This window comes from Centropristis striata, chromosome 2 (assembly GCF_030273125.1).
Source record: "Centropristis striata isolate RG_2023a ecotype Rhode Island chromosome 2, C.striata_1.0, whole genome shotgun sequence".
Taxonomy (NCBI): Eukaryota; Metazoa; Chordata; class Actinopteri; order Perciformes; family Serranidae; genus Centropristis; species Centropristis striata.
Genome location: NC_081518.1, coordinates 14,841,318 through 14,868,998, shown reverse-complemented (window position 1 = coordinate 14,868,998; position 27,681 = coordinate 14,841,318). Strand labels below are relative to the sequence as shown.

General features: G+C 38.2%; 2 protein-coding genes across 2 annotated transcripts in view; one reads left to right on the top strand and one right to left on the bottom strand.

Annotated features, from left to right (window-relative positions):
- Positions 1-14,345, top strand: part of cdkl5 (cyclin dependent kinase like 5) — a 55,833-nt gene extending 41,488 nt beyond the window's left edge. The window contains exons 18-24 of the mRNA XM_059355367.1: positions 146-247; positions 561-666; positions 1,647-1,782; positions 3,489-3,594; positions 5,546-5,707; positions 8,544-8,810; positions 10,718-14,345. Of these exons, the coding sequence (XP_059211350.1) occupies positions 146-247; positions 561-666; positions 1,647-1,782; positions 3,489-3,594; positions 5,546-5,707; positions 8,544-8,810; positions 10,718-11,125 (1,287 nt within the window). The 3' untranslated portion in view covers positions 11,126-14,345. The remainder of the gene's footprint in view (positions 1-145; positions 248-560; positions 667-1,646; positions 1,783-3,488; positions 3,595-5,545; positions 5,708-8,543; positions 8,811-10,717) is intronic.
- Positions 14,346-15,055: 710 nt separating this feature from the next.
- On the bottom strand, positions 15,056-25,408 carry rs1a (retinoschisin 1a). Its single transcript, XM_059355398.1, has 8 exons — positions 25,209-25,408; positions 24,092-24,159; positions 23,880-23,973; positions 23,501-23,526; positions 22,719-22,845; positions 19,683-19,824; positions 18,138-18,333; positions 15,056-16,420 (listed from the first exon to the last, which is right to left on the bottom strand). The coding sequence occupies exons 2-8, from the start codon at positions 24,098-24,100 to the stop codon at positions 16,268-16,270; spliced, it is 747 nt and encodes a 248-aa protein (XP_059211381.1). The 5' UTR covers positions 24,101-24,159; positions 25,209-25,408; the 3' UTR covers positions 15,056-16,267.
- Positions 25,409-27,681: the final 2,273 nt, after the last annotated feature.

The window sequence follows — 27,681 nt, the reverse complement described above, 5'->3', positions numbered from 1 at the left end:
GGTGAGTCTCTTCTTTAACGCGTGTGTTGGAAATGTTATTTCATGAGTGTGTGCAGGGACTGTCACTGTCTCACATTATCATTGCCACTGCTTCATGCTGCTTTGCCAGTCTGCTTTGACCTGCGCCTGTCCGTCTTCTCAACAGAGTGAGCAGTCCCCTAAAGACATGAGCCACCCTTGTGCCCCCATCAAAGACTCTACGAGGGACAACACTGCTGCTTTTCATACACAGCGCTCTAAAAACGAGGTCCGACCCCATAACAGTTCACCAAACACAGACAGTAGCTCTTCTGAGCGCTGGTTTCCATAGCTTTTTTATGTTTCTACTCAGGTCAACAGCTTCACTGCACGCTGTCGCTGGTATAAATGTAACCTCACTAAAAAAGCTCTAAGATTGTCCCAGTTGTCTTGTGATGTGAGCCAGCAAAGAATGTGATAGCTAACAAACAAAGAAATTAGATTAGATGAGATCATCAGTCACAAATATGAAGAAACTGATGAACTTTCTTTGGTCCTGTGTCCATGTGTGTATTTTTGTGTCCGATGTGTGTGTTTCTCAGGTCGGCATGTATCATGACCCTCATGTTGAGGACGGAGGTTCCTCCAAGGAGAACCGGATGATCTTCACTGAGTCCATGCCTCGGAGAGTCGGCAGCTTCTACAGAGGTAGAAGGAGTTAATTATTTAGGCATTGTTTGTGCAGCACCTTTCAACAAGATTGTGCTTTACATAATTAGACAATTAAAAGAAATACAAGGCAACATTAAAAGGCACTGATTAATAGGATTTTAAAATAATAAAATAAAATATGTTGCATTAAAAACGGCAGACACTTGGGACAGAAAGCAGACACACATAAACCAAGCTGGACAAAAAACAAAGGACCCATATAAAGGACTAAAGGAAAATTTAAAGGGAAAACCCTCTTTAACATACTTCCCAAAACCAATCTTAATGCTTGTTTTTCTGGGCTTATTATTTTTTTTATTAGTGTATTTTTCTCCAGTATATGGACATGTTGTCAAATGACATGAAGTCAGATTCAGTTTGACTCAATTTTTTTCTGACAGAATATTCAGTTTTAGGCCCCAAGTTTTAGACCCTGTACTTGCTTTTGCATTATGTTTTACAATTAAACAGAAAAACATTCATTTAGCTCAAATGGAAGGAGTCCGTCTCTGTCTCTATTTCTGTCTTTAGTAGCAGGTGCGAGCTCTCGAGATCTGCAGAACATATTTATTCATAGTTTATTAGTAGTGTTTTGCGTTGAGGGGGGACTGCTCTAAGCTGTAACAACACTGAACAGCATGCTGGGAACAACTCGCTCTCTCTGCAGCAAACTCAAGCATCAGAAATGTAACTTTAACAATAAATGCTTTTATTCACAGAAATAGTCTGGTCCCAAAAAGAAAGCTGTTAACAAATGAAGTGTATACTCAAACAGGCACGCTTTGAATAAGCACTGCAGTTGTAAGACACGGGGGATTTTTATAAAATTTGAATGCGACAAAAAAATAAAAAATTGCAGTAAGACTCTCTGAATATACAAAACAGATGAATAACATGGAAGCCAGACCATGTTTACTCTTCAGTAAAATCTCCAGAGATCAACTTTTCATCATTTTCTCTCCTCCCTGTGCCCTCAGTCCCCTCCCCAAGACCAGACAACTCCTCTTCTTTCCATGACGGAGTCGGGCAGAGTCGAGGGCCGAGCGTACCCGTTGTACCTGGAGACCCTGTTGCCATGGTCAACCACTCCAAACGGCAGACGGCTTTTGACTGGTGAGGATTTATTTTTTTTAACTGGCCTGGCCGTTTTCTTGACTGTGACACCAGGCAGAGCTGCAGTAGAGTCGCTGTCAGTGGTGGACGAAGTATTCAGATCCCTTAGAGAAGTAAAAGTACTAATACCACACCATGAAATGACTCCACTACAAGTAAAAGTCCTGCATTCAAAACTGACTTCAGTAAAAGTACAAAAGTATCAGCCTCAAAATGTGCTTAAAGTATCAAAAGTTAAAGCATTCATTATTATGTAGAATTGACCCACTCAGATTGTTTTATTAATTCCAATTTTATTATTGTGTTATTATTTTTGATGCATTTATGTAAGCAGCATGTACTGTTGCCTGGGTAGGGCTTATTTAAACTACTTTAAATACTTTAATGTGGTTTAATTTATAAACATGCATAATAATTTTAAATTCATCATATTTTACTTGTTAAATCTTAACCTGAAAAGTGTCTAAAGCTGGCAGTAGTGGAATAAAAAGTACAATATTTGCCTCTAGAATATAGTGGTTGAAAAAGCGTGCTAAGCGCGCCCTCTATGGTGCCCCCTCATACAATAAATTATGATGATGTGCCCTCTAGTGCAAGAAAATTAGATAACGTGCCTTAATGAGTGCCCTTCTAGTGCCCTTTTTCCTGTTTGGTGCCTCCATGATTGAAAAAGTGTGCAAAAGTGCCCTCTAGAGTGGTGAAAATGAGCGAAAGTGCCTCATTGGCTGCCCTTTACACATGAAAAAAACTTATTGATTGCCCTCTAGGGTGCCCCTTTATACAATAAATTATGATGATGTGCCCTCTAGAGATTCTATAATACGGTTTCACCCAACTGTGAATAATGTTATGTGAGATGTTTGCTCTCATTTAGCTCTCAAAGTGCACAAAATAGATGTATTTTACTTAAAAATGTACAAAGTTTCTTCCGGGGGTGCCTGCCCCGTGACCCCCCTACATGGTGCCGTTCGATACTTTTAATTGTCAGTACCATATCATTAATTACTTTGATCTGGATCTCCTTTTAAGTTAATGCTAATATTTCATCATACATGATGCATCATAGCTTTCTGTGTGCTGGTGGGGCCCCATGTTGTGCAGAATGTGCCCTTTTTATTTTTTCGCCCCTGCCCTTCAAACAGTCTGAGTCCGCCACTGATAAAGTTATATATGTGGATATCTCAAAATTGTACTTTGGTACAATATTAGAGTAAATGTACTTTGCTACATTTCAACACTGGCTGCTGTATATTTATGGTTTAAAGTGTCCATATTTATAATTGTGAAGCGCTAAAGGTTTTTCGCTGCTTGTGCAATAAAACGTGCTCTGACCTGAGAGGTAGACATTTAATGATGAGGAACAGTTAGTGTTTCTAAAACTGCCTCACATATTTTCCTCACTGTCACATGAAGTCTGTCACAACACTAATTAAGATCCGTCAGACTGTACAAGGTTACTATCACAGTCTCTAAATGACTGAAATTAAATGAAGGAGAAAATGTTCTGACTGAAAAAGAAGTGATATCTACTGTATTCATTTAACTGACGAACCACAAGATTGCACATCTAAATCTTTTAAGCAGTACATATTATTCTATTCATTATATCTTCTACTCAGGTTGTGCCATAGCAAATGAGATACACCTGAGGAGAAGTCACCAGTGAGTCAGACAGAATGAACAGTTTTTCTACATTTGCCTCGTAGGACCGCTGCAGAAGCAATGGTTATGAATCCTCCGGAGCCCGCCAAAGAAAAGGAGAAACAAGGCTTCTTCAGAGCCATGAAAAAGAAAAAGAAGAAGACACAAATAGTAAGATCATTTGAGTCATTTCATCCAGCACACTTTTACTCTATTTCCTCTAAAATAAAATTTATTTTAGTGTGTAGTAAATTCTGATCAGTAGGCTTTTATTTGAAAATCATTATCTGTTGAATCAGTATGTTCTGGTCACTTTATTTACCACTTAGAGTGTAATTCTGGTTTATTACAACGTGGGTCTTATTTTCATAGTTTCTGCCATAATTCCTGTCGACAATAATAACATTGTACTCACCAACTTATCTGATCACATCTGGGAACATGATGACATTGCTACAATGAAGACAGATTGTCCAAAAAGTTTAGTCAAACTTATCTGGAAGAGAAATTATTACCCAAACAGGAAACAGTTTACGGACCAGATTCCTGCCTCAGCACTGACCTGCTGTACTCAGCAAAGCTGTGCACCTACACAAGATTCACAATGTTTTATTTTGTACTCCAGTTGTGCAAGTACAAACATGTGACATGCCAACGCAGAATGCTCCATCAGGTAAAGCAAGAAAGGAAGTCAAGTTTTCATTCAAATGTAGTTTTAAAATCTTAAAATTTTCTGAAAAATTGGCAGAAAATGCAGTCACTATTTTAAGATAAAGTGCAGGTTTTCTATACAAACTGCTGCAGAAAACGAGAGGACAACGAGACGATGATGCTATAAAAAAAAGGCTACTAAAACATTTAACAGTGGAAAACATAATAGAAATATTGCAATAATGCTTATTTTATGTATTGATTCAAAGATACCGTCTCCTCGTTGGTCCACGCAGATTTGATGTTTTGCTGCCTTGTTTTTTTGTTGCTCTGGTGAAGCTAAGCCTGTTTGACCTGAAGTCACATGTTTTATAAACCTCATGATAAAGTCTGTTATTTTTCTGCACTTGGTTGCATTCACTTTCGAGCAAACTTTTTCATCCCAGCCAAGTTTAAAAATGTGTTTTTATTTTTTCATTTTTAGCATTTCCACACAAACATGTGCAGAATAAAACACTTTTGATTATTACCAACATTTTGGAAGCACATTTGGTTTTACCTCCAAAACTTTCGTGATCGTCTTAGCTGTCATTGTTTTTCCTCCTCGGACTTCACTGTCATGATGTCGCATTGTCCGTTACTTTGGATGGTACAATGTTATTATAAAAGATAGAAGTGAGTGCCAAAATTACAATAATAAGACTCGTTTATTGCTGGTCTGAATTTTCACCACCTCTGTCTTCTTGATTATCTTAAAGGGGACCTATTATGCTATCCTTATTTTCTGTTATATATAATGTTGTAATGAGGGCTGTTCATATTAACGTGGTAAATGTATGTAAAAGTAATCTGAATTTTCAGTTTGGGAAAAATTTCCTGATTTTGCTGCCTCATAATAAGAGCTTTTAAATTGCAAAATAACTGACTTTTATTGTGAAGTTTATTATAAAATTAAATGTGATTATCTGTAAATTAGCGGAGCTTTGTTAGCAGCTTTTCTTAAGAACAAGCTTTTAGCTTGTTAGCAGCTTTTCTTAAGAACAAGCAAGTCTTCTGTTACTGCAGGGAGGAAGAGTACAAGAAGGAATAGCCACAGTAAGATGTTAGATGAAGAGCTGCAGACAATTGAAATGTGTTTATCCATTTTTATAGCTGCTCCTTTGACCAGTAGTCAGATAAAGACCCACTTTAAAGTGGGTAGCTTTGTAGTCGTACTGAGCCAAAACCAACCAGCACTTGTATGGAAAATGGTCTCAAGTAGAAACCCAAAATATAAGTATGAACCTGAAAATGAACATTATAGGCCCACTTTAGCGATGAAATATTCATGCTATTATTGATTCTCCTCTCTGTATGTACTGTGTAAGTGTTAATTCTTTCGATGGTTGAGGATCAGGTGCTGCAGTTGTTTTTCTGTCTGCTGTCAGAGATTTGTGTTGAGAGTTGTGGCTGTGCGTCTTCTGCTCCACAGACGGACATGGAGGACGGGAGGAACCCCAGCATCAAGAAAAGCCTTTTCCCCCTCTTTAGCTCTAAGAATAGCTTAAAGCACAACTCAGCTGTCAAAGTCCTACCTGTAGTCGCCTCGCCCATGGTACAACACCAGCCAACCGCGCCCTACCCTGCCTCACCAGTAATCTAACCTCAACACTACGGCTGCATGTTAACTCACACTGCCCGCACCAGAATGACCTGGTTTGAAATCTTCTCAAGCGCTTCATGTTTGATTGGCTGAGAAATATTCCAAATTGAAAGGATTTCAAATACATTTGGAGTCTGGGTGTCTGTGCATCCATTATGTCTCTGCTATAATGTGTGTTAAACGAAGTCACCTCCTGTTCACTCCGCATTGTGAGACATGTGTGCTGTTTGTTTTGAGGCTAACACTTCTGCACGTCAAGTCTCATCCTTTTCAAACAAAACATCATTGTACCATGTCATGAACATATTCAATGCATTTAATAGCACATTAAGCCACACATTCATCCAAACTCATACTGTAGACATTTATGGACTCAGCTGTAGGGATGACTAGTTAGACATTATGGGAAATCTGCTTATTCGCTTCTATTATTATCATTATTATCTAACTATTTATTTGCTCAGAGTTAGATGAGGGCCCCCCTTTGAAAACGAGATTGTGCATCTCAAGGACTTATCCACCTAATTAGGTTTTTGAATGGGTTCTTTAATGAATGAAAAGGTCCATACCACTCTCATGTCTGTCTATTAACAAGGTTAGGTCAAACCTTGTATATGGCTGACCGTGAGTTTGTGATTTTGTCGGCAATGTGTTACAGGAATTGTTAATGGTACTGTCTATGATGTGAATATTTTTGATATGAGCAGTAAGTGCACTTTTGTCCAAGTCATACAAACAAGTAATAATAAGCTTAATTATAAACCTTACAGAATCAACAGGGTTTTTGCACCACTTGGTGCTTGGGCGCTAATAATTACCTTTGAAATGCAATGAGTGAAGTAAAAGCACGCTGCGAATGTAGAACAGGACAGCAGACAAGCAGCCTCAAGCAGCCCCGCCAACCAAACTAAGTGTGATCAGTCACTCACTGACTCACTCAGTCAGTCACATACACACCCGTGTGTAGGGCTGACCTCGGTGGTCAGCCAAAAATGAAGCTACAAACAGCAGCTGCTTAGCTTAGCTTAGCACAAAGATTGGAAACAAGGAGAAACGGCTTGCTTGGTTCTGTACAAAGGAAACAAAATCCACAGACTACCTCCTTTTTTTTAAACTAACTAATATTCATTATCCTTTACCGCTTATCTGAACCATAGACTGTATATAAATAATGGACGTACTCACCGTGACGTCACCCATTGGTTTGTGGCCCATTGGAAGCATCGAGTTCAGCGTGACACTCGTCGCCATCTTGTTTCCGATACGGGGAGCAGACCATATCTGGACTGTGGAGGAGGAGAGGGATCTGATCACTGACTACACGCCTCTCTACACCGGCAACCCAACTGAGCGAAGCCGCTGCTAATTTATGTTAGCATTAATTGGAGCATTAACTGGGATGTTAGTTTTGGCTAGCAAAAAAAAAAAAGTATGGTACTTACCTCAGAAAACTGAGCAGCAACTCCTTGGAGTGTCTGTTAGTCCAACCAAACGCTGAACAAGACATTTTTACTGAACAAAACGTTCAAATTAAGAGTCATTAAGAGGAAATACAGTGTGAAAGGGTCAAAGTTATGAGACCAAACCGGTAAATGTCCTTTTCAGTCAAAAGTAGCCAAGCCCCAAATCATATAATTCTATATCTTCTATTCTCTTCTAAATTAAGCCATTATTTGAACTATTAAAATGAAATTTTTTTTAGGCATTTTTATGCTTTATTGACAGTGACAGAGTGAAAGGGGGTGACAGAGGGGAAGACATGCGGCAAAGGGAGCCCAGGCCGGACTCGAACCCGGCTCCACCACAGCAAGGCCCCAGCCCACATGACAAGCGCTCTACCAGTGTGAGCCACCAGGACGCCCCATGAAATTTTCTTGAAGAAGATTTTTTACTAGCAATTGAGACTGTAGTGTTGTGCTAAAAAATATTTCTGAGGTAATAAATCAATTGAGAAGTTTTCTCATTTTGCATGGAAATTAATGGACAGAAACGTTTTTGCAGCCAAATTTAGCACCCCCTGCTGGAATTTTCGGTAGAATGCAGCTTAAGGCACTTCCTGGTTTGCCTCCTTGCTCAGACCCGGAGGTTGCCGCCTGATCTGAACTCAGGTCACAGGTAGCTAATCCCAGCTGACATTGGGCGAGAGGCGTGTCCACCCTGGACAGGCCGCCAGACTATTGCATCACACACACATAGAGACAGACAACCATCCATGCTCTCATTCACTCCTACGGGCAATTTAGAGTCACCAATTAAACCTAAGTGCATGTTTTTAGACTGTGGGAGGAAGCCGGAGGACCCAGAGAGAACCCACACTGACACGGGGAGAACATGCAAACTCCACACAGAAGAGTTGCAAGCTGGATTTAAACCTAAAAAAAACCCTCAAATATTGTATGTAATATAATAATATATGACTGCTAGTTTTAGCAATCAAAACAGAGATTAAATTATTATAAATTTAATCTCTGTTTGAACATTTGATCAGGCAAAACAAGACTGAAGAAAAATCTTATCAAACAATTTTTTGATATATAGATTTAACCAATTTAATCAACAAAAATCAACAAATGAATTGATAATGACAATAATCCTGAGTTGCAGCTCTACAGTATATTACATTGTATTAAAAAAAAACTCAGACAAAATTTTTTGGAGAACTTGTGCATATTTTTCTGTATAAAGTCATCACTTATCACCATCACCACCATTTTGTCTGGTGCTGCCAGCCGGGTGCATGAAGAACCTCATCGGGATTTGAAATGTGAATTCAGTGTGTTGGATAACTTCTAATAATGACCCTGTGTATTTGTTTCTGACACGTCAGGTTCCCGGTAATGGACAAGAACACCTGTCCCTGCAGAGGAGCTCGAAGTCGTCCTCTCACCACGGCAGCCGGCGGAAAAACCGTGAGCGATCCAGAGACAGAGACCGGGAGCGGGAACAGAGCCGGGACAGAGACAGAGACAGAGAGCGAGAGAGAGAACGGGAGAGAGAAAGAGAGCGAGAAAGGGAGAGAGAGAGGGAAAGAGGGAGGGAGAGAGAGAGAGTGAATGACTGGCCGCCTGACAAACCAGTGGACTCACACTCTCAGGTATGTAGACGACACACCGGACACTGAAGATCATCACCAAAACAGCCCCTTTGTATCAGTCTTAAAAACATAAATTATATGGAAATTATGTTATTTAAGTCATGAAATGTTTTTGTAGATGAAGCCATAAGTTGTGTTTCAGCATCTAACACTTCAAGTGCAAATTCTAAAAATAAAATATCCTGTGAAATGTTAAAGACTTTGCACAAAGAGAGTTTTATATTAAGAAACGCAGGGGTGGCCACAAAGAAATGTGGCAAGAGAGGTGTTCTCTGGTCTCATTTCGTTATTTTTGATTAAAAACATTGAACTATATGCACATTATGATGTGAAAGTTCCACTGTAGCCTCTGTGAGTGTCTTCCACTTTCCAGGTAACTTTACACAAATACATTATTTGCATAGAGGCAGTTTTGTGCACAAAGTTTTATTACTTACAATGTATTGCATGGTTTTAAAAGAGCAACTTTTTAACATACCACTGAGAGGGACCTTCCACCAAGACATGCCCTAATATTCCACAATGTTGATACAGGTGAATCTCAATAAATTAGAATATCATAGAAAAGTTTATTTATGTCAGTAATTCCGTTCAAATAGTGAAAATAACACATTATTTCGATCCACTACACACAGAATGAACCATTTCATGTGTTCATTTATTTAATTTCTTCGAATTATAATAATTATGGCTTACATATAATGAAGACCTAAAATTCAGTGTCTCAAAAAAATGTAATATTACAAAAGACCAATTTTTAAAAGTATGTGTAATATGCAAATGTTGGCCTCTGAAAAATATGTCCATCTATATGCACTCAATACTTGGTTGGGGCTATTTGACTTGAACTACTGGAAATTGACTTTTCCATCATATTCTAATGTATTGAGATGCACCTGTATTTCACTTGAGGGAGTATTCACAGGAATTTTCACACCCTGGTGCAATTTTTTCTGCTTAATCCGACACCACATGAATGCAGCACAAATGCACCATGTTGACACATTAACAAAAAATAAACAGTAATATGTATATCAGCCTTATGATTCTAAACTACTATTGGCCAACTCTTCCTTCTTCTTCAATTTCATGAAAATTAAGCCAATGGTTTTTCCATAATCCTGGTGAAGGAACAGACAAAAAAAAAAAAAAAACATGACCTCCTTGGCGGAGACAATAAAGAAGGACGTGGGATGTTAAGGCCCATCCAAGTCGATAACAGCTCCTTATATTCCCCAACTGGAATTCAAAAGAGCGAGAGCTGGCCTCGTATAAACACAAATCTTCACTTGTAAATCTTTAAAATGAATGTAGGAATAAATGTTTCAGGAATTTTAAACATAATGAACATCTTCAGTTGGAAAACAGAGAGTTGAAAAACAGACAACTGTTTTTATTATTTTTTTTAACAATCAGAAAAATACAGACATCCTATTCTTTTTTTTTTTTTTTAACAATATTTTTATTAATTTTCAATAAGAACATACAAAACACATCAACACTCACCACACTAGCCACATAATGAAAAGCAGGCAGACCCCGCTGAACACACATACACAAAAAATAAATAAAATAAAATAAATTAAAATTAAAATAAAATAAAAAAGTGGGTGAATATAAAATAACAATTACAACAAATAATAATCTTTTTTTTTTTAATTAAAAAAATGGTACACTCAATATGCTTACAGATAAATATAATCTACTGTTGCTTGAGAAAGTCCATTATGGGTGTCCACACCTCTTCAAATTCTTGCACTTTACCCTTAATTACATAGGTTAGCTTTTCTAATGTAACACACATTGCCATTTCTCTAATCCAAGATTGTGTAGAAGATACTTCAGTCACATCCTATTCTTTGATATATTTCATCAACTGTTCTCTCTCTCTTTCTCTCTCTGAACAGAGTCAACCACTCAAGTCACTCCGCAGGCTCCTTCACCTCTCCCCTTCTTCCTCAAATCAAGGACAGCCTCCTCCTCCTCCTCCTCCCGACCTGCGCTTCCAAGCCCCGCTCCCCAACCCGCCTCAGCCCTCCTCTAAGACGGGCTACTCCGAGGGTCGAGGGCATGCCGAGAGCAGGGGCCACTCCGGGGTGAGCAGCTCCTCGCAGGCTAAGAGCCGCAAGCCCAGCTACCCCCTGCCAGGACAGATCGAGTCCAGCTGGCACGTGTCTGCTCTACAGCGGGCGGAGGGTGCTCAATTCACCCCCGAGCAGCTGGGCATCAAACCGGGGCAGAACGGACCCACGTTCACCCGAGCCTCCCGCACCAGGATGCCAAACCTCAACGACCTGAAGGAGACCGCGCTGTAGACACCACCTCCGACATCTCTCCAAACCGGAAGCTCCTGCAGACATCAAGGTTCTGTAGTAAAAGTTTACATGAAAGTCTATTTCACCGGATCGAGTCCTCGTTCAGAAACATAGTTGTTGACGATCGTGTCTCAGAAATCTGCAAAGACTAGACGTCGAAAGGTCAAACACCAGTTACGGTGTTGTTAAAGGGGAATCAGAGACAGGAAAGGGCGGTCTCGTCTCTGGGGATGCCAGTACTGTATCAGTTGTATGTTATTCTCTCTCTACTTAACAAGGTTAGAACATCAGAATAAGCTGATCTTTCCTGTCAAGGAGACGTGGCCCACGTGGCCTCTTTGCTGCCATCTTCTGCTCACAGGACACTACAGCAAAGCAACACATCAGACAGCCGCCGTCACACCGGTGGCCAATAAACTCAAACGTTTTTCAAGCTCTGATATTTGATAAGAACAAAAAAAGAAAAAAAAAAGATTTATATCAACATTATTTATTAAATATTTATTTGTTTTAAATTCAAGGATATAAGCTATAAATGACACAGTATGTAGGCTATATGGGAATATTATAAGGTAATATAGAATTAAATGTGTAATTGCAAGAGCTTTAGTTTCGACACAAAGAAATGCATAGATATTTATGTGTTGATAATACAATATGTCAAAAGGAATATTTAATAATGGTGAATGTCTTTTTTTTGTTCAATTTGATATGTTATTAACAGATTTTCATGTTATATCACGTTATTTTTACCCTTTTTTCAGTTTGTTTCATCAAAATGTAAAGAAATATTGATGAATACTTGTTGCCCAAAGTGAAAAAAAACAAATATATATATATATATATCCAGGACATTACCTACAAATCTGCGCTTCACCCTCATGACATCAGTTTTGAAGTTTTGTGACAAGTCTGGCTTTTTGTCAACAGGGTTTGGTAGCAGAACAGCCAGAGTGAGACTGTTAGGCTCTGTGCTTTGCAAACAGTAATTGTCAGTTCACTTTATGTCCCACTTAGTGTCACCATTTAAAAAAAGACAAGAAAAGAAAAGCCCCATTTTCAGTCTCAGTTTACTTATCAGCGACAACAGCTTTCCAGCTCTGTGCTGCCATGTTGGTTTTTGTCTACAGCCTTAACAGCAAGTAATGGACATCAAGACTTTGGCAGCGATTACTGGTGAAAGCTAGAAATGATGTTTGACTAATGCTTGCTTCACACTACACAACTTTCAAAGATCTCTCTACCGTTCACACTACACAACTCACTATGTTGAAGTTGTCGTGGTTCACACACTACATGACTGACCGGCGGCAGGAGAGGAATCCCCAATAAGGACGTCTGGTCACGAAAACAGTAGTCTGATCTGGAGGTTTTTGGCGAGTGGAAAATCAGGGCTGAAGTTGTGTATTGTGAACCTGGAAAACTCTGATACAACATCTAAGTGTGCAAGACAGTCAGAGAGCATTCTGCAAAAAGGCATACCTCACCTACAACCTTTAAGATCTGAAAGGTAAAGTCTGGGGGAAGTTATATATTTTCTTAATGTCAACAAATCCCATGGAAAGTCCAAAACCAAAAATGAATTGAACCTAATAAATGTTGCCTGTATATCCAAAACAGGATAAGTTTGTTCCTCTGTGCTGTAGCAACGAGGGGAATGGCACATTTTTGTTTTTATTTTGTTTATTAAATATATATTTTTGGGTCTTTTTACGGCTGTATTTGATAATGGCAGAGAGACAAGGAAAGAGCGAGACGGAGGGGAAGATATACACGAAAAGGCTCCAAGGCACATTGGAACCCAGGCTGGCTGTGACATTGACCCACCGGGACATACGTTACTTTTAAAAGTAACTTGTTACTTTAAAGTGTTACTTACTGGGAAGATTATCTTATTTGAGCGATTTAGTGTGGCAGAAATTTAAAAAAAAAAACCTTTGCGATTCCTTGTGCACGTAAGTTATATTGTCCAGAGGGCACACAGACTACTGTGCGTTTACCTTTTAGACGTCTGCCATCGTTGCACAGCCTCGTCTGTTGCACCCCCTAATCTGTCACTCTGCAGACTAATAACAGGATTGGAAACCTTTCACTTTTACGCAGCTAGCAGTACTCTACAAACAGGAACAGTGCGAGTGCGTCAGGGATTTTCTTCTCTTTTTTTATGGCAACAAAACAAACAGGGAAATATGGTAACATTGTAACAGATTGCTTATTTGTAAACATAATTAAATCACTGATTACTTGAATTGAAAAACTAATGGTTTATGTTACTCATTAGCACAAAAAAGCAATCCAAGTACTCTTTCAACCAACAGTATCAGTGAGCCACTCAGCTACAGTGTTCATTCATTATGATGAACATGTAATGAACGAGTTTATTTGATAGCTTAAAATAGACCCCAAAAACGCAGTGTTACCTGATGTGTGAGTAAAATTTGTTCAAAACTACTGTGACAAGCTGTTTTAGCAAATTACTTGGCCTCTTCTTTAAATTTAATAGCATATTAAAGAAATTTAATTTTCTCCAGGACAAGTACAAATGGTCTTAGGGTGGTCAGCCACTGACCGGCCAGTGGGAAGTCAGAAAGTATTGAGGGAAAAATGAAGCCCGTGTAAGTCGGGTGCAGAACAGTTTAACGTCACTCAAATACTTCCCAATCTTTTTCATGACACAGCCCACCAAACAGCATTAACTTGTGTGATTTGTTGACAGTAAGAAACATAAAATCACACCAGACTTACCTTTTAATGAGTGTTTACATTTTTCTGTGTGCATTTTAAAAGCTTCTGTTATCAAAGTTTTTGTAAAGGCCTTTTGTAAATCTGAATTTGGTTTTCCTACTGTTTTCGCGTTACAACTTTTATTTTTAATATTCATGATCAGGGATGATTTTACTTAACTTGGTTATTCATGAAAGCATTTACCTGTTGTCTACTGACCTGTGGATGATGAAAAAAACAATATATATATATGTGTATAGAACAAATCACTATTAGTGGCCTAGGCAAAAAAAAAAAAAAACAGCATAGTTTTCCTTCCAGTCTAACCTTCGTCCTTTGTTCCTTCCTCTTCCTCTGTGGTCTTTAAAGCTTAAAGTGAAGAAGAAAAGCTTTTATTTCACACAAGGAGGGAACAGGGGAAAGAAGGATGGATGCATTTGTGCAAAATTAGCAACATCTGTGGACTAAAAAGAGAATTTTGTGTTTTGTTTCTCATCTGTGGAGCAAAAAAGAAAAAAAAATAAGCGACTGAACCAATTGACTACACGGCTGATTGAAAGCAATAACATTCAGAAGGAGACTCAGACTGATTTGGCTAGTTAAACTGGAGCCAAATATAGCACAGAGAAGGATTTCCATGAGGAGACTGTGATTAAAGCAAGAGAAGTGTCCACATATAATATCAAGACATCGCTCTGCAATACATTTTTTTATTTCCAATTTGTCCTTAAACATGACCCGGGGCAGGTAAAACCGCCCCACGGTGTGTTATTAACGAAAATCCTGATTGCTCATGATTGTAAATGACTGCTGCCCTGGGTTTGTCTATATCATTAATGGGACAGAGTGACAACGCTTGCCTTGCCAGTGACCCGAAGCCTTATATTAGCTCACTGATTCAACACTTCAGAAGGAAACGGAGGCTTCAACCCCCAGCAAGTCACGTACGCTGACAACTGAGATGAGAAGAAGAAGAAGAGTTTTTTTGTTCACAAATATGAATGTGTTTCCTAAAACATCAGTTCTTTTTTTCATTAAGCTGTTTTCCCACTTCTTACAGGGTGTAAATAGAAATAATAGAGTGTATCTATACTGACCATTCTACTTTAAAAATGATAGGGTCTCATAATAAAAGCCAACTGTACATTTTTGAACGGCTTGTGTGTTTGTTTTGTAGCACAGACAGACACACAAAAACACAAAACAGACATGATACAATTTAATTGAGGAAATAGTTTAAAGATACAATAAAGAGCACGTCTTCAGAGTGAATACAACTCAAAGCACCATGGGAAACTGAACTGAAATGTTACAGAAAAATAATCAGGAGTTAAGCACAATACAAAACCACATCTGAGAATTTGTGAATTTTCCGTCCCTCAATCTAAATATAGCACCAAAGTCTGATAGCTGTAAAAATGTGCCTGAGGTAAAACTTGTGAGAATTTATAAATGAAAAAAAGAGTAAAAACAGGAAGGAAAATAACATATAAAGTCTGGCATTATTCCAATATTTCTCATTATCAAAAAATCCCATTAAAAGACCAAAATCAACATGTGTTAGTCCTTATATCAATACTTTATCAATTTTCTGTCCTGTCTGTAGCACCTAAACCCATTTGTTCAAACTGAAGATGAATTTATTTTTTTACTAAAGTCTTACCAAAATAAATAATTTAAAAATAATATATACAGCAATTAGTTTGGGTCACACAAAAAGCAAACAGGTTAAACAAATAATTAATAACATAACACTAAAAAAATAATAATTAACTTCCTCTTTCAAAGATACGGCGTTAATCTAATTTATTGACTGGAAAAAAATTAATTAAGTGTTAAAAATGTATTAAGTTAGGTTGGTTAACAATTTTTTTTCAGTGTAGGATCAATTTCTTGTTAGTCTTGGTCTTTTTATGGGATTTGTTGAGAGAAAGAAACATGCAGAATATCTCCAGCCTGATTCTTTGGGTAAAATCAGGAGGAGAGACTGACTCAGAGGTCCCTGTTTGTCGCTAATTATCAGGAGACACAGACAGACTTTCACAGGAGGACACAAATGTTTTTGGAAGAGCTTGTTTCAGACCGTTTCATGCAGCCTCCATAGCAACGCTGCCTCTCCCTCTCGACGCCTGATTATTGCTTTGAATTTATGCCATTTCATTGCAAATGGAACAATCTATTGAGAAACTGAGGGAGACAATGGAGAGTGGGGTGAATGAAAGCTCACTGAGAACATCAAACAAACGTTTTAATGAAATCACACAAGTTCTGTCTTCACTTTGTGGTTTTATAAATGTAGCTGGACAGGGGCCAAATCTGTGGTTATCATAACGGACCATACACTCTGACGACGGGGCATTTTAGGTATGGATGAACTTTTGGGACAGAAGTCTCGGGGACGGCGGGGAGGGAAAAGGTTCAGGTGCATTTGTTCATGCAGAGCAGCAGCTCCAGGCGCAGGGCGATGCGTGTGTGCCACCCGAGGGGGAGGATGCGGATGTAGCGCGCCACGATGGGCGGCCGCAGGAGGTTCTGCACTGACGAGGAGCGGTCAGAGTTTCCGTAAAACACCTGAGAGAGAGAGAGAGAGAGAGAGAGAGAGAGAGAGAGGGGTGAAAGGTCACGATGGATTCATTTAGACCTACGTTAATACTGACTGAATGCACTGCTTTTTACATTGAAGCTACTTAACCCTTAATAGGGCACTCATTGAAATACTTGCAAATTCCAAATTTCAACCCTAGAGAATATTGGAGGATATTACAAACAGCCAGAATGTGTAAAAAAAAACATACGGACCCGGGGGAGGGGGCTTATATTTTGAGAAAAAAGTTTACGAGATTAAAGTGACAAATCTACAAGAAAAAAATTTGCAGATTTATGAGATTTAAATTGGTGAATCTGTGAGAAAAAAGTTGTAAATCTCGTCGTAAATCTGACTTTTTTCACGCAGATTTGCCACTTTAAATCTCTTAAATCTGTGACTTTTTTTCTTCTACATTTGCCACTTAAATCTAGTAAATTTGCAACTTTTTTCTCTAAATATTAATTATTATTACAAGTCACTGAAGAATAACTGGAGGTCAAGGTCAATTGGAGGTCTAGGTCAATAAAGTTAATATTATTATATCATTATCATACTGATTGGTAGCCTGATCTTTGCTGATTAGCTGGAAGAAGTTCACGTGGTTCTACAACCTCACAGAGAGACATGGGGACACTATTTTGGATATCCGCTGAAGTTACCAAATATGGTTCTTCGCCCGATAAAGGGTTAAGGTCAACTAATACTATTAACAATAATACAATAATGGCTATAGCACAGGGCTGCAGCAAACAATTATTTTCATTATTGATTTATCAATTAGTTGTTGTATCAATCATCACAAAATAGGCAAAAATCTATTTTAAAGGCCAATGTAACATCAAATTGTTTGTTTTGTTAACTAAAAATGCATTCAATTTAAAAAAAATGAAGCATAAATTATTTATTATAAAAAGTGTTGGCGACTCATTTTGTGTCAATGAACATGTTAATTTGTATTGTAGGTGAAACTTAAAAAATAAAATACACTGTCCAGTGACACATTCAAAATTTAAAAAAAAATTAAAAATAAAATATTTCTTAACATGATTGCATCACATTTCTGATCAGCTTTCATTAAAGATTAAAAAAGGCAATAATAATAACCTGTGAAAGTTTAAAAAGTTAACCTTTTTATGTTATGTTTTATTGTGTGGTTGGGCTATGTTATACAAAACTGTATAATGCTTTTGTTTTTCTTTTCTTTTTTTTCTTCCATTTTTATTTTTTTTTGGAATGACTTGAGTTTGCCTGTGGTACTCTATTAAAAATTATTCTCCAGACCCCAGGAAGACTAGCTGTCATCTTGGCGTCAGCTAATGGGGAGCCTTTTAAATAAACAAATAAACAAATAAACAAATTAATTATGACTTCCTCATAAGGCAAATCAGTCTTTTTTTTAATTACAGACTTTCCTTTCAAGTTTTGTTAAAATAACTGCAATGTATTCCTCTATCTTTTAGTTTAGGTTTAATGGTGACTCTAAATTGCCCGTAGGTGTGAATGAGAGCGTGAATGTCTGTGTCTATGTGTCAGTCTTGTGACAGTCTGGCGACCTGTCCAAGGGGTACCCGCCTCTCGCCCAGTGTCAACTGGGATAGCTCTAGCCCCCCGCGACCCGAATGCGGATAAGCGGTGAAGGAGAATGAATGAATGAATAAATGAATGAATGTGTAACCGAGACTCTTCGGCGTTTTAACTGACCCTGTTGTTTCCAGTCTGGTCTTTGTAATAGATCCAGTTGAGTTTCTCATCGGTGCGGTACTGAACGCTGTACTTGGTGATCCACTCCTCGGCGTCACATCGGCCCTGAGTGAGGATCCCCGACACCACCTTCACCTCCTGCAGGTCGATCTGCACCCACTGGTTGCTGTCCTGGAACTTGGACAGCCAGGCGCACCTGCAGGAGAAACACACACGATTCATTTAACTGATATTCTCTTACAGTAGACAACAGGGATGTATGTAGGAAAAACACAGGTGTCACTCATAACATTAACCATGGCTCCATTCTATTCAAGTGTGTGCACCATACTTCAACTCTAATAACTCAGCAGCTTAAATTCGTTGAGGTTCAGCCACCACTTATATTATTATCTCCACCTTTGCTTTTCCTACTGTAACGAATGAAAAAAGTCTTCTATGAAAAAGACCTGATTTGTTGATCATGATACCAAAGGTTTTCAGGAAATACCTGATCAAAGAATAACTAAATGAGATTAAGACATTTTTTGATACTAAAGGATATATGTTGGTCAGTGCTCAAATATTATTGTAGTAAATTTTGATATTCAAAGAAAGAATCACATTGTTCATATGTGTATTTCTTATAATTGCTCTTTTTCTTTATGTTCTGTGTTTGTTTTTTTAAAACTTTTTGTACCTTTATGCATTTTTCCCCTAAAAAGGAGCAGTGTGTAGTAGAAGAGATTGGAAGATGTGGAGCCGCTTATATATAGATATGAAGGGCTCCATCAAAGTTAATGAAACACATTAATCCTTACATAATTATACACTAATGAAACCATAATTATGGGTATTATATTCTATTTCTGCCAATAGATCCCTGTAAATCCCACACACTGCCATTTTAAACTTAACAGCAGGCTAAACAACACAGCATGCCTTCTGCCCTCTCTGGTTTAAAAATTTTAAGCTTGTTTCACTTCGATCAGTTGCAACTCTAACTTCAATCACCTGTGCATCAGCAAATACATGATTTTACTCTTTAAGATTGATAGAATAAAATATCTTGGATTGAGGTTCAAATCCCAGCCTGGTGCATATCTCACCTGTGTTGTGTGGTTTCATAATATTAAAGTAAAAAAAAACAATGCACAAACAGAAACACTGAGCATCACAGCTCCTCGGAGTCATCAGGTTCATGTTGCATATGTATTCTTGCATTCTTATTTATATCTTAATGTTTTTGAGTGAGAGCGTATTGGCATGTCAGCCTCACCAAATGCATCTTACATAATGAGCGATGAGTTACATTTCTCTCTCTCTGAGTGCATTTTCTCTGATAGTGTTCCTCACAGATGGCAAGTGCCCAGACATTTGTTTATGAGGGTTAGAACAGTCGACCATGGCTGGCAAAAAAAACATTTTGCACGCTAAAATTAAAACAAATACAGCTTTTGATCAATCTGTAGTGATTAAAAATACATGCAGATATATCATTTTATAAATATTTAGTTTACGATGTGAGAATAGACTTTTTTTTAAAACATATTTGCTTGTACCTACCCGAAGCCCTGACTGTTGAGCCGGGCTTTGCTCGGGAGCCAAGAGGAGAACCAGCCGGTGTACTGGTCCTGGTTGGAGCAGGTGATGTGGTCTGGACTCACTGATCCGTCCTCGAAGCCCAGAGGCCTGTGGTACGGACACTCTGCAGGGGGATTAGAGACAAAGTTATAAAACAGAGGACTTAATTTAAACCTCTTTTGTCTCTCACATTACACTGTTTTTAAAGACACTCCTGGCTACGTGGATTTCAAGGTCACCACCCTGATGGAGGACAACACAAACATGTCTGCCAGCAGCTAAAACACTGAGATGTGAGCAGCAAATGATCATCACTATAAGCCTTTCTAGGTGCTTAATTCTCCATCTCTCCGTCCTTTTCTCCCCCTCCATCCTCACACCCTCCCTCTCCCAAAGCCCCCACCGTTAGCAGACCCAGTGTGACCCATATCCCATCCTAAAAGCCTGCAGTTTAATTCTCCACAGTGAGAGATCAGCAATGTCCATTAGGGCGGCAGGCAGACAGATGGCCATGTTCTACTCTCCACAGCTTTAGCTCCCTTTTTGCTCTCATGTTTTCATCTGTCAATCTGCCCTCTCACTTCCACCAAAAACACACCAGAGAAAGTCCTTTGTTGACTTAGTAAATCCACATTATGAATGGGAGAGATGAGAGAGCTGCAGACGAGTGCGTTTTTTCACCCCAAAGTTTGAGGAATATCATCAGCTGTCTGGATACGTGGAGCAGAAACCTGCTGCGCTTTTGTTTACTACTGGTTTAAGCCTATCTGGCACAGGGTCACATCCTGTCTAATCCCAGTATTACAACGCATACAGCAGCAGCTGCAGCAACGCCTGTGTGAGTCAGGAGATAAGTGTTTACATAACAGTAATGCGAGTGACTCCATCGTCCTCCCTAATGCATTTCAAGAGAAGAATAAAACACATTCAGATGGCTGAATTAATGGGGGAAAAGCAAGAGGTGAGACACGATGGATCGAGGTGGAATAAAGTCTGAGGCCGTGCGGGGAAAGTCTATCTCACTCATCATTTATCATCACTGGGCCCACATCGCAGTAATTATGGGTTTCTGTGATTGTGCAATCGGCATAGTCTATTACGAGCCCCCGTAATCTGAGCATCAAGTTCTGAGATAATGAATATCTGCTGAACTTCTCTCTCCTCTCCGTCACCCGTTGCCATGTGATTTGTGGCTCAGTTGACACTCGGTGATTCACTGAGGGGGGAAACCCTTTCACTGTACATCAGCTCTGCTCTTCTCTTCAAACCTGACATCATCCAAGCCTGATCTTTATATCTCAGTCCCAATGAGGCCGTGCTGTTTGTTTGCTTACAGAGATTTGGTGGAAAGTTAAACCCCGGGACAAGTCTTTAAAGTTTTCCATCTGCTGATGACATTTAAGCTATACGATTGAAAGCGCTGCACTTGATTATTTTATCAATTGCTGTTTTAAAGCTGAAGAATAAATGAAAAAAATCTGCCACATGAATCCCATGATTGTCTATAATGTGCTGCAGATTAATATCCAGCTGCAGAGTACATTTTCTATTATTGAAGCAGTATAATTTAGGAGGACTGTGCCGCCTTTGTGGAGGTGTTTCTGTTTCTTTTCATTGCTCCATCTGCATCATCTTCTCTAAGGATGTCCAGTGGAGCATGCCCACCCTGTGGCGTCAAATCTGGAGTCTAATGCACTCATGCATGTACAGTACATGTACATATAGAGATTCCCTTTCTCCCCGTCTCATTAAAACAAAGACTTAATTTGCAAAAAGAAATAAAAGCAATTCCCAAAATAAATGAACCAGCACCATTTTGATTGATATTCCCTTGAGTGCACAATAAAAATGCATGATTCGAAAATGAAAAAAAATAAAAACAGATATTTGTTTTTGCAAATGAACTCTCTTTTTTCAAGCAAAATGTCATAATTTTTTGTGCCTTCAGCCTCTGCAATGTGAAGATTTACTCCGTGTTATATAACAGAGAATTAACTTTTTTTTTCTCATTTCATAAATAAAATCTGATGAGTGGGAAGATGCTTTCAAGAAAGCTCAAACACAAACATCGAACTCCCGTCTTCAGCTTTTACAGCACAATTGGCTCATGTGCACAGAAATTATTCCAGAAATTAAATTTGATTGTTATATCCTAATAGTGTCTTAAATGTGGACGATTCAAGTGAAAATTTTGCCACTGTGTTTGGGGATGTAATAAGATTTAAAAATAAGCCCAGGCTCTTCTTATTAGGTTGTTATCCAAATGAACATAACACAAAAAAGAAGCAAATCTTTTTGGATTAATGATTTTACAGGCAAAACGGGTGATAGTACCATCAGGTAAAAACGTAAATAAACCAGTAAAAAAAAAAACCTATTTAAAAAGAAACATTTAAAAAGTATAGGGGTCCTGTAATAGATTGTATTGGTCATTATCAGCTGTACAAGAGTTGTCAAAGTTATTTTTTATTATTTCATTTTATTTTAATAAATATGTATTTTTATTTTTTATGTCTTGTGTATGTTTGCATAATGATAAAGTTTTGTAACATTTATTTTAAAAATAAATAAATAATCAATGAATGGATAAAACATTCTGCAGATTAGGTGATAATGATAAAAAATAATCTTTACTTTCAGACACTTAACTAGATTTCCAGCAGGTTAAACAGCTTTGCATGTTCATTATCTGAATGTAACACCGCCATCGCTATTAAGTCCTTGTTACAAGTACTGTTATTAGTACAATTATTCAATTTGATGATCTAATTGACAAAAGTCCCTTAATTAGCAGGTTAACATGCAGCCTCATTAGAAAATAGTACTCAGTGTGCAGTGAAGTGCACATGTGATGTGAAATCCAGCATGAATGGACAAAATAACACATCAGTTTGAGGCTTAAGTCACTAAAACAGAACCATTGTTTTTCTGTCAGTAATGCATGCAAGTATTAAGTTACAGTTTACTGGAGTGTGTTCCTTCTTCAGAGAGAGGATTTGTGTATTTGATGGTTGTTACCTGGCATGCAGTCCACTCCTCGCTGCATGGAGGAGCCGGTCCCGATGGAGGAGGACTCAGTCGGGGATTCTCCTCCTTCACAATCACATTTGCAAGACCTGCTGGTCCACGCCTCGGACACCCCCACCTCATAAAAACACACACAAACAACATTTAATAAATGCAACCCAAAGTAATGTCATCATAAATAACCAAAAAATATAAATTACATTATTTTTAAAATGTAAAAAGATTTTTTTAATTACAAAATGATCACAGTTTTGCAGTTATTTATTGTCATTGTTATTATTATTATTATTTGTTTTTTTAATTATTATTATTATCAGTTTCAATGATCCTTAAAGGAATAAAACAGAAAGGTAATTTTGGTTGATTAAAATTAAAAGTTGAAACCATTTTTAATGGAATTATCTATAAAAAAAAACCTTTTGAAAATAAATAAAATACTTATTTAAATACTGAGTAAAGCAAATGTATACAGTATGATACCTTCAATTCTATTAGCATGGATTAGTGTGAACTGGTATATTGCTGCATCCCTACAACAGAATGAGCCTTGTAATGTGTCGTCTCAACAGGGTTTGTTCAATGGAAATCATTTGACATTGACCAATGTCAACTGGAGGCAGATTATTAAACTCCAGGCTGAAATGTCTTCTATGTGGCTGATATGAAAGTGTTTAAAGAAAAAGAAAACTGAGCTACAGTTTATGCAATGTATTGCCGATTTTTACACTCGAAGAGTTCAATAATCTCTGACATGTTTCTGGGATTCTTTGTACCTCTTGAGAGTGAATGCTGATGAACACTGTTCAGGCAGACGGAGAGAAGGAAGACAAAAAAAGACAGTTAGGACAGAGTAGTCACCCACTCTGTCAAACAAATCGTATGCATTAATCTGTCAATTTAACCACATTCAGAAAAGAAACACAAGACGGACACAGAGAATCAAGTACCGTGTCAGCAAATAAAAACCTGAATGGAAATGTTCTACATTTGTCAAGTTCAGAGTTGAGTTTCAGAGGTTTCTTTGTCCAGTTTGAGCTGAGGTGAAATACTCCTTTACAGATTTCTAACATTACAATTCTAAATCCCTCAAAGTATGTGATCACAACTCAGCAGCACGAGGTGAAAAAAGGAGTGTAAAGACTAAAATCTTACCATTAGCTCCCAGAAGAAGCAGGGCCAGCAGGAAACGCTGCGCGTACAGAGCCATCTTCCAACCCGCTCCAAACCAAACGATGCCGACTGTACACTGAGCAACCGAGCCAGTGATGATAGAGAGGCTGGATTACAATAATCCACAGGACACTAATGGCCTTACCTAATGCCATCCTTATCTGACAAAGCCCCTCCTACAGCTGTTCACCCACCACCACCATCAGCGACCTCCGCACATCCTGGAAATCAGCGCTCAGACACAGAGGTCAAGTCAAAAATCCTGCAGGAAAAAAAACAAAAGTCAGAGTGGTCAATCGGGTATGTGACAGATTTGGGTTGTGTGTGTGTGTGTGTGTGTGTGTGTGTGTGTGTGTGTGTGAGAGCTGGAGGGTGCCGATGGCTTATGCTGGGCCTTGTGATCCATATGATTGAGCAGAAGGTCGACTTTTGTGTGAATGTTTGGCTCTCCTTGTACGCTTGCTGCATTTGCTGTTTGCGTAATCGTGTTAATTTTAATACGTAATTTTTTTTTTTTTAACACTGAGATACATTATCTCCAGGTCCTGATCAGGATGGGCAGCAGAATCAAAAGTTTCATATAAAAATGCAAACAGGGGAGACTAGCATCACATGAAACATACTAAAAGACCAAAACACTGTAAACTGGTTAAGCATTGATAAAAGAAAGAAAAGGAACAAGAAACAAACAAAAAATATAAATATATACACTCAATCATCCAGCTTCAATACTCTAATTTTACCATAATGTAAAAAATAACAAGCTGTAATAATAACAATAAAAATAAAATGAAGGGAAAATAAAATACATTTATACCAAATATATTGGTATATGTTGGCCAATATGTAACAAGAAACTTCTGAGTTACAGACATTTTTTGAAGAAAGATACAGTTTGTTTAAGGTGATTTATAAACACAGGCACATTTAATTTTCATCTGCTAATGTCAGTCCATACTTTGGTCACAAAATCGTTATTCATAATTTGAAGGAAATTAAGAAGTTATTGTATAGCGGAAAAAAACAACTCATTAAAACAAAGACCATTAAAACAAATACCAGAGTCTACCCCAGAATAAAATCTGCTGGTATTTCAACCTCCCCTCAACACTTAATCTACAAATTCACATGGCTTAAAGTTTCTAAATCCACTGAAAAATTTGCGAAAAGCCCCAAAATCATTAAAAATCGGTCCACAATTTTGCTTCTTTATGAGTTAATTTCTTGGCTGATAAGAATTGTGGTAACTGAGAAAGAAAAGTTTTCAACTCCAAAAAAATAAAAATAATTTAAAGATGTAATCATAATTACAATTCTACATATTCTGTTATCTTGATAAGATCAGGCACAGCTTTCAATAGTTAAGCGTAACATTGTCTTTTGTTACAAGCTTAAAAATGATCATGACTTTTCTGTCTATTCAGGCCAAAGACTTCTGAACTCACACTGCGTTTCAAAGTCTGCTGGGTGAAAGTAATTAAGCCTAATTAAGCAAAGCTGTCTTCAATTCGTATTCATTAAAACCTCCTTTTCATTCGTCACACACTCTTTTATCTGCGGCTCTCGTTCCTGGTGGCCGTCTGACAAAAAAAAGCTGCCTTAAATCTCTTGAGTTCTTTGTACGAGTGTGTTTTTGGACAAAACTGACACACACACAAAATGAAGGCTCCTGTTCGAGCAACGCGTAGGATTCCTCCACAAACGAAGAAGAGGAGTCGAGCTCACTCCACTCTCATCTACAGAGCTCATAAAGAGGTCAGGACTGCAGTAACTTGCATGCACATGTGGTGTTAAAACTTTTAATTTCAATCATGAAAATCCCCGTAGACTGTCTATGTTACAGTGATTTGGATTAAGAGTCTGAAGTGCCACTCAACTGTGACTTTCCATCCCTCCTGCAGGTCAGTGCAGCTGGGATGAGGAGTACAGACTTCCTGACAGCTCGCAACAGATGTCCCAAACCCGTCCTGCTCAGACTGGTGAGCTCGGAGGCTTCCCGGTTGTCACAAACCAACAGACATAAAGTGATCACCCTGCAGGAGATCAGAGCCGCTGCCACACTTGTACACCAGAAGATCCGTACGAGAGTTGCTGCATGAAGAGCTGGAAAATATCAATATTTTATTAACTTTATCATTAAAGAGTTTTAAAATTTTAATCTGTTGCCTTTTTCAGACGGAAGTTTTGCATGCTGATACAAAGTCAGTTAGCAAAAATAACATTAAGAACTCATCCCAGGCTGCAAAGTTACAATTGATTATTTATGGAAAATTCTTAATGACTGATTAACAACTTCCAAGTTGTACACATGAGATTGTAGGGACATGTTGGATAGATGGTGGAATAATTGCTTTCTCTAGTTGAAATGATTCACTCTTATCTGGCTATTTTTCATTGTATTTATTCAAATTGCAAACTAAATTAGAATGTAAGCTTCCAGGTCAGATTCCATAACATCTGTTCTGCACTCAAAACATACAACTTCAAAAAATTTAATAAAATGCAATGGGAGTGAGCAGATTAACAAAAGCAAAGTGCTGTAATGATTAGTTTTAAATGCCAGTTGCTCACATCTGTCCACACAATTGTTTTGCAAATCTGAGGTTTGAAAAAAGTTTTCATTTTGAATTCATAATTGGGCTACTTTTATATACAGATTTGGGTGAGTCTATTTAGCTGAAGATATAAATGACCACTAGCAGCCATTAAAAAGCTTTTCACACACCTGAAAACAAACACCCCAATACCCATACTAGAATACTCCTTAGTATGTCCAAAAGAAATCTGGCGTGTCACAATACATGGTATGTCAAAAATACCTTTTAAATATTCTCAATTTCACAACTGCTTGGTACATTTCACACATGCAATTCTAAATTTGCTAAATCAAGATTTTCCACTTTTCCACTTGATTTTTTTTTAGTATATAATAAAACAAATAAATAAGTCTACTGTACTCGTAGACTACTGTATAATGTATTATAATCCATCCTTTGGTGATCTATCATGATAATTTGCTGTGTTTCTTAATTTCTTTAGTCTGTTATGGTGTTCTTCCTTGAGATTATTATGGTGCTAAGTTGTCTGACTGTATACTATTACGCTAAAAAATAAAAAGTAAAAAAAAACAAAAAAAAAAACTGGGATGTTCTGGTCGCATTTAGCAGTTTGCCAGCCAGCATGCTACCCTGACCCACAATCCTCTGCTCAGCATATGAAGGTCAAAATTCAAGGATGAAAGGAATTGGTATATTTTTGCATACTACGTGCAGCAGTATGTACTAAAAACGTAAACGGTGTGCGCCCCTCTAGCAGCTTTTAAAATGCACCTGAAAACTAATTTTGCGTTAGAAATAAACAGCTTGTTAGCTTTGATCTGAAGGTGGTGCCAGAGTAAAAGTCATTGGATTCATTAGAAACCATCGATGGTAAAATGTCATGTCTAGTTGTTTCCATCACATCTGGTGAAGAGCCAAAGTGTAAACTGGCCTCCTCCTCCTGAGGCTTTAATTATAAACACAATTTCGCTGAAGTGACGCGCACGAGAGGAATGAGTCATGGTGGAGATTACCTGGGGAATATTTCAGAGGTATTTAAGGAGGAAGAGCAGAGCAGGGCCTCCATTCTGTGTCCTGTGTTTGTTAAATCCACCTGGTGGAGCCTCCGCCTCCTCTCAGCGCGCCCGTCTCCTCCTCCTCCTCCTCCTCGCCTCCTCCTGCAGCAGCTCCCGCAGCGTCCGCAGCTTGTCTGGAAACACTTTCATCGCTAATATCTCTCTTATAAA

What these genes read in the sequence shown, in the direction of transcription:
- rs1a (XM_059355398.1), bottom strand. An exon ending in TCAGCATTCACTCTCAAGAG is followed by an intron (nt 22,846 to 23,500) that starts GTACAAAGAATC and finishes TGTTTTTATGAG; the next exon opens with GTGGGGGTGTCCGAGGCGTG. An exon ending in AGGAGTGGACTGCATGCCAG is followed by an intron (nt 19,825 to 22,718) that starts GTAACAACCATC and finishes ATCCCCCTGCAG; the next exon opens with AGTGTCCGTACCACAGGCCT.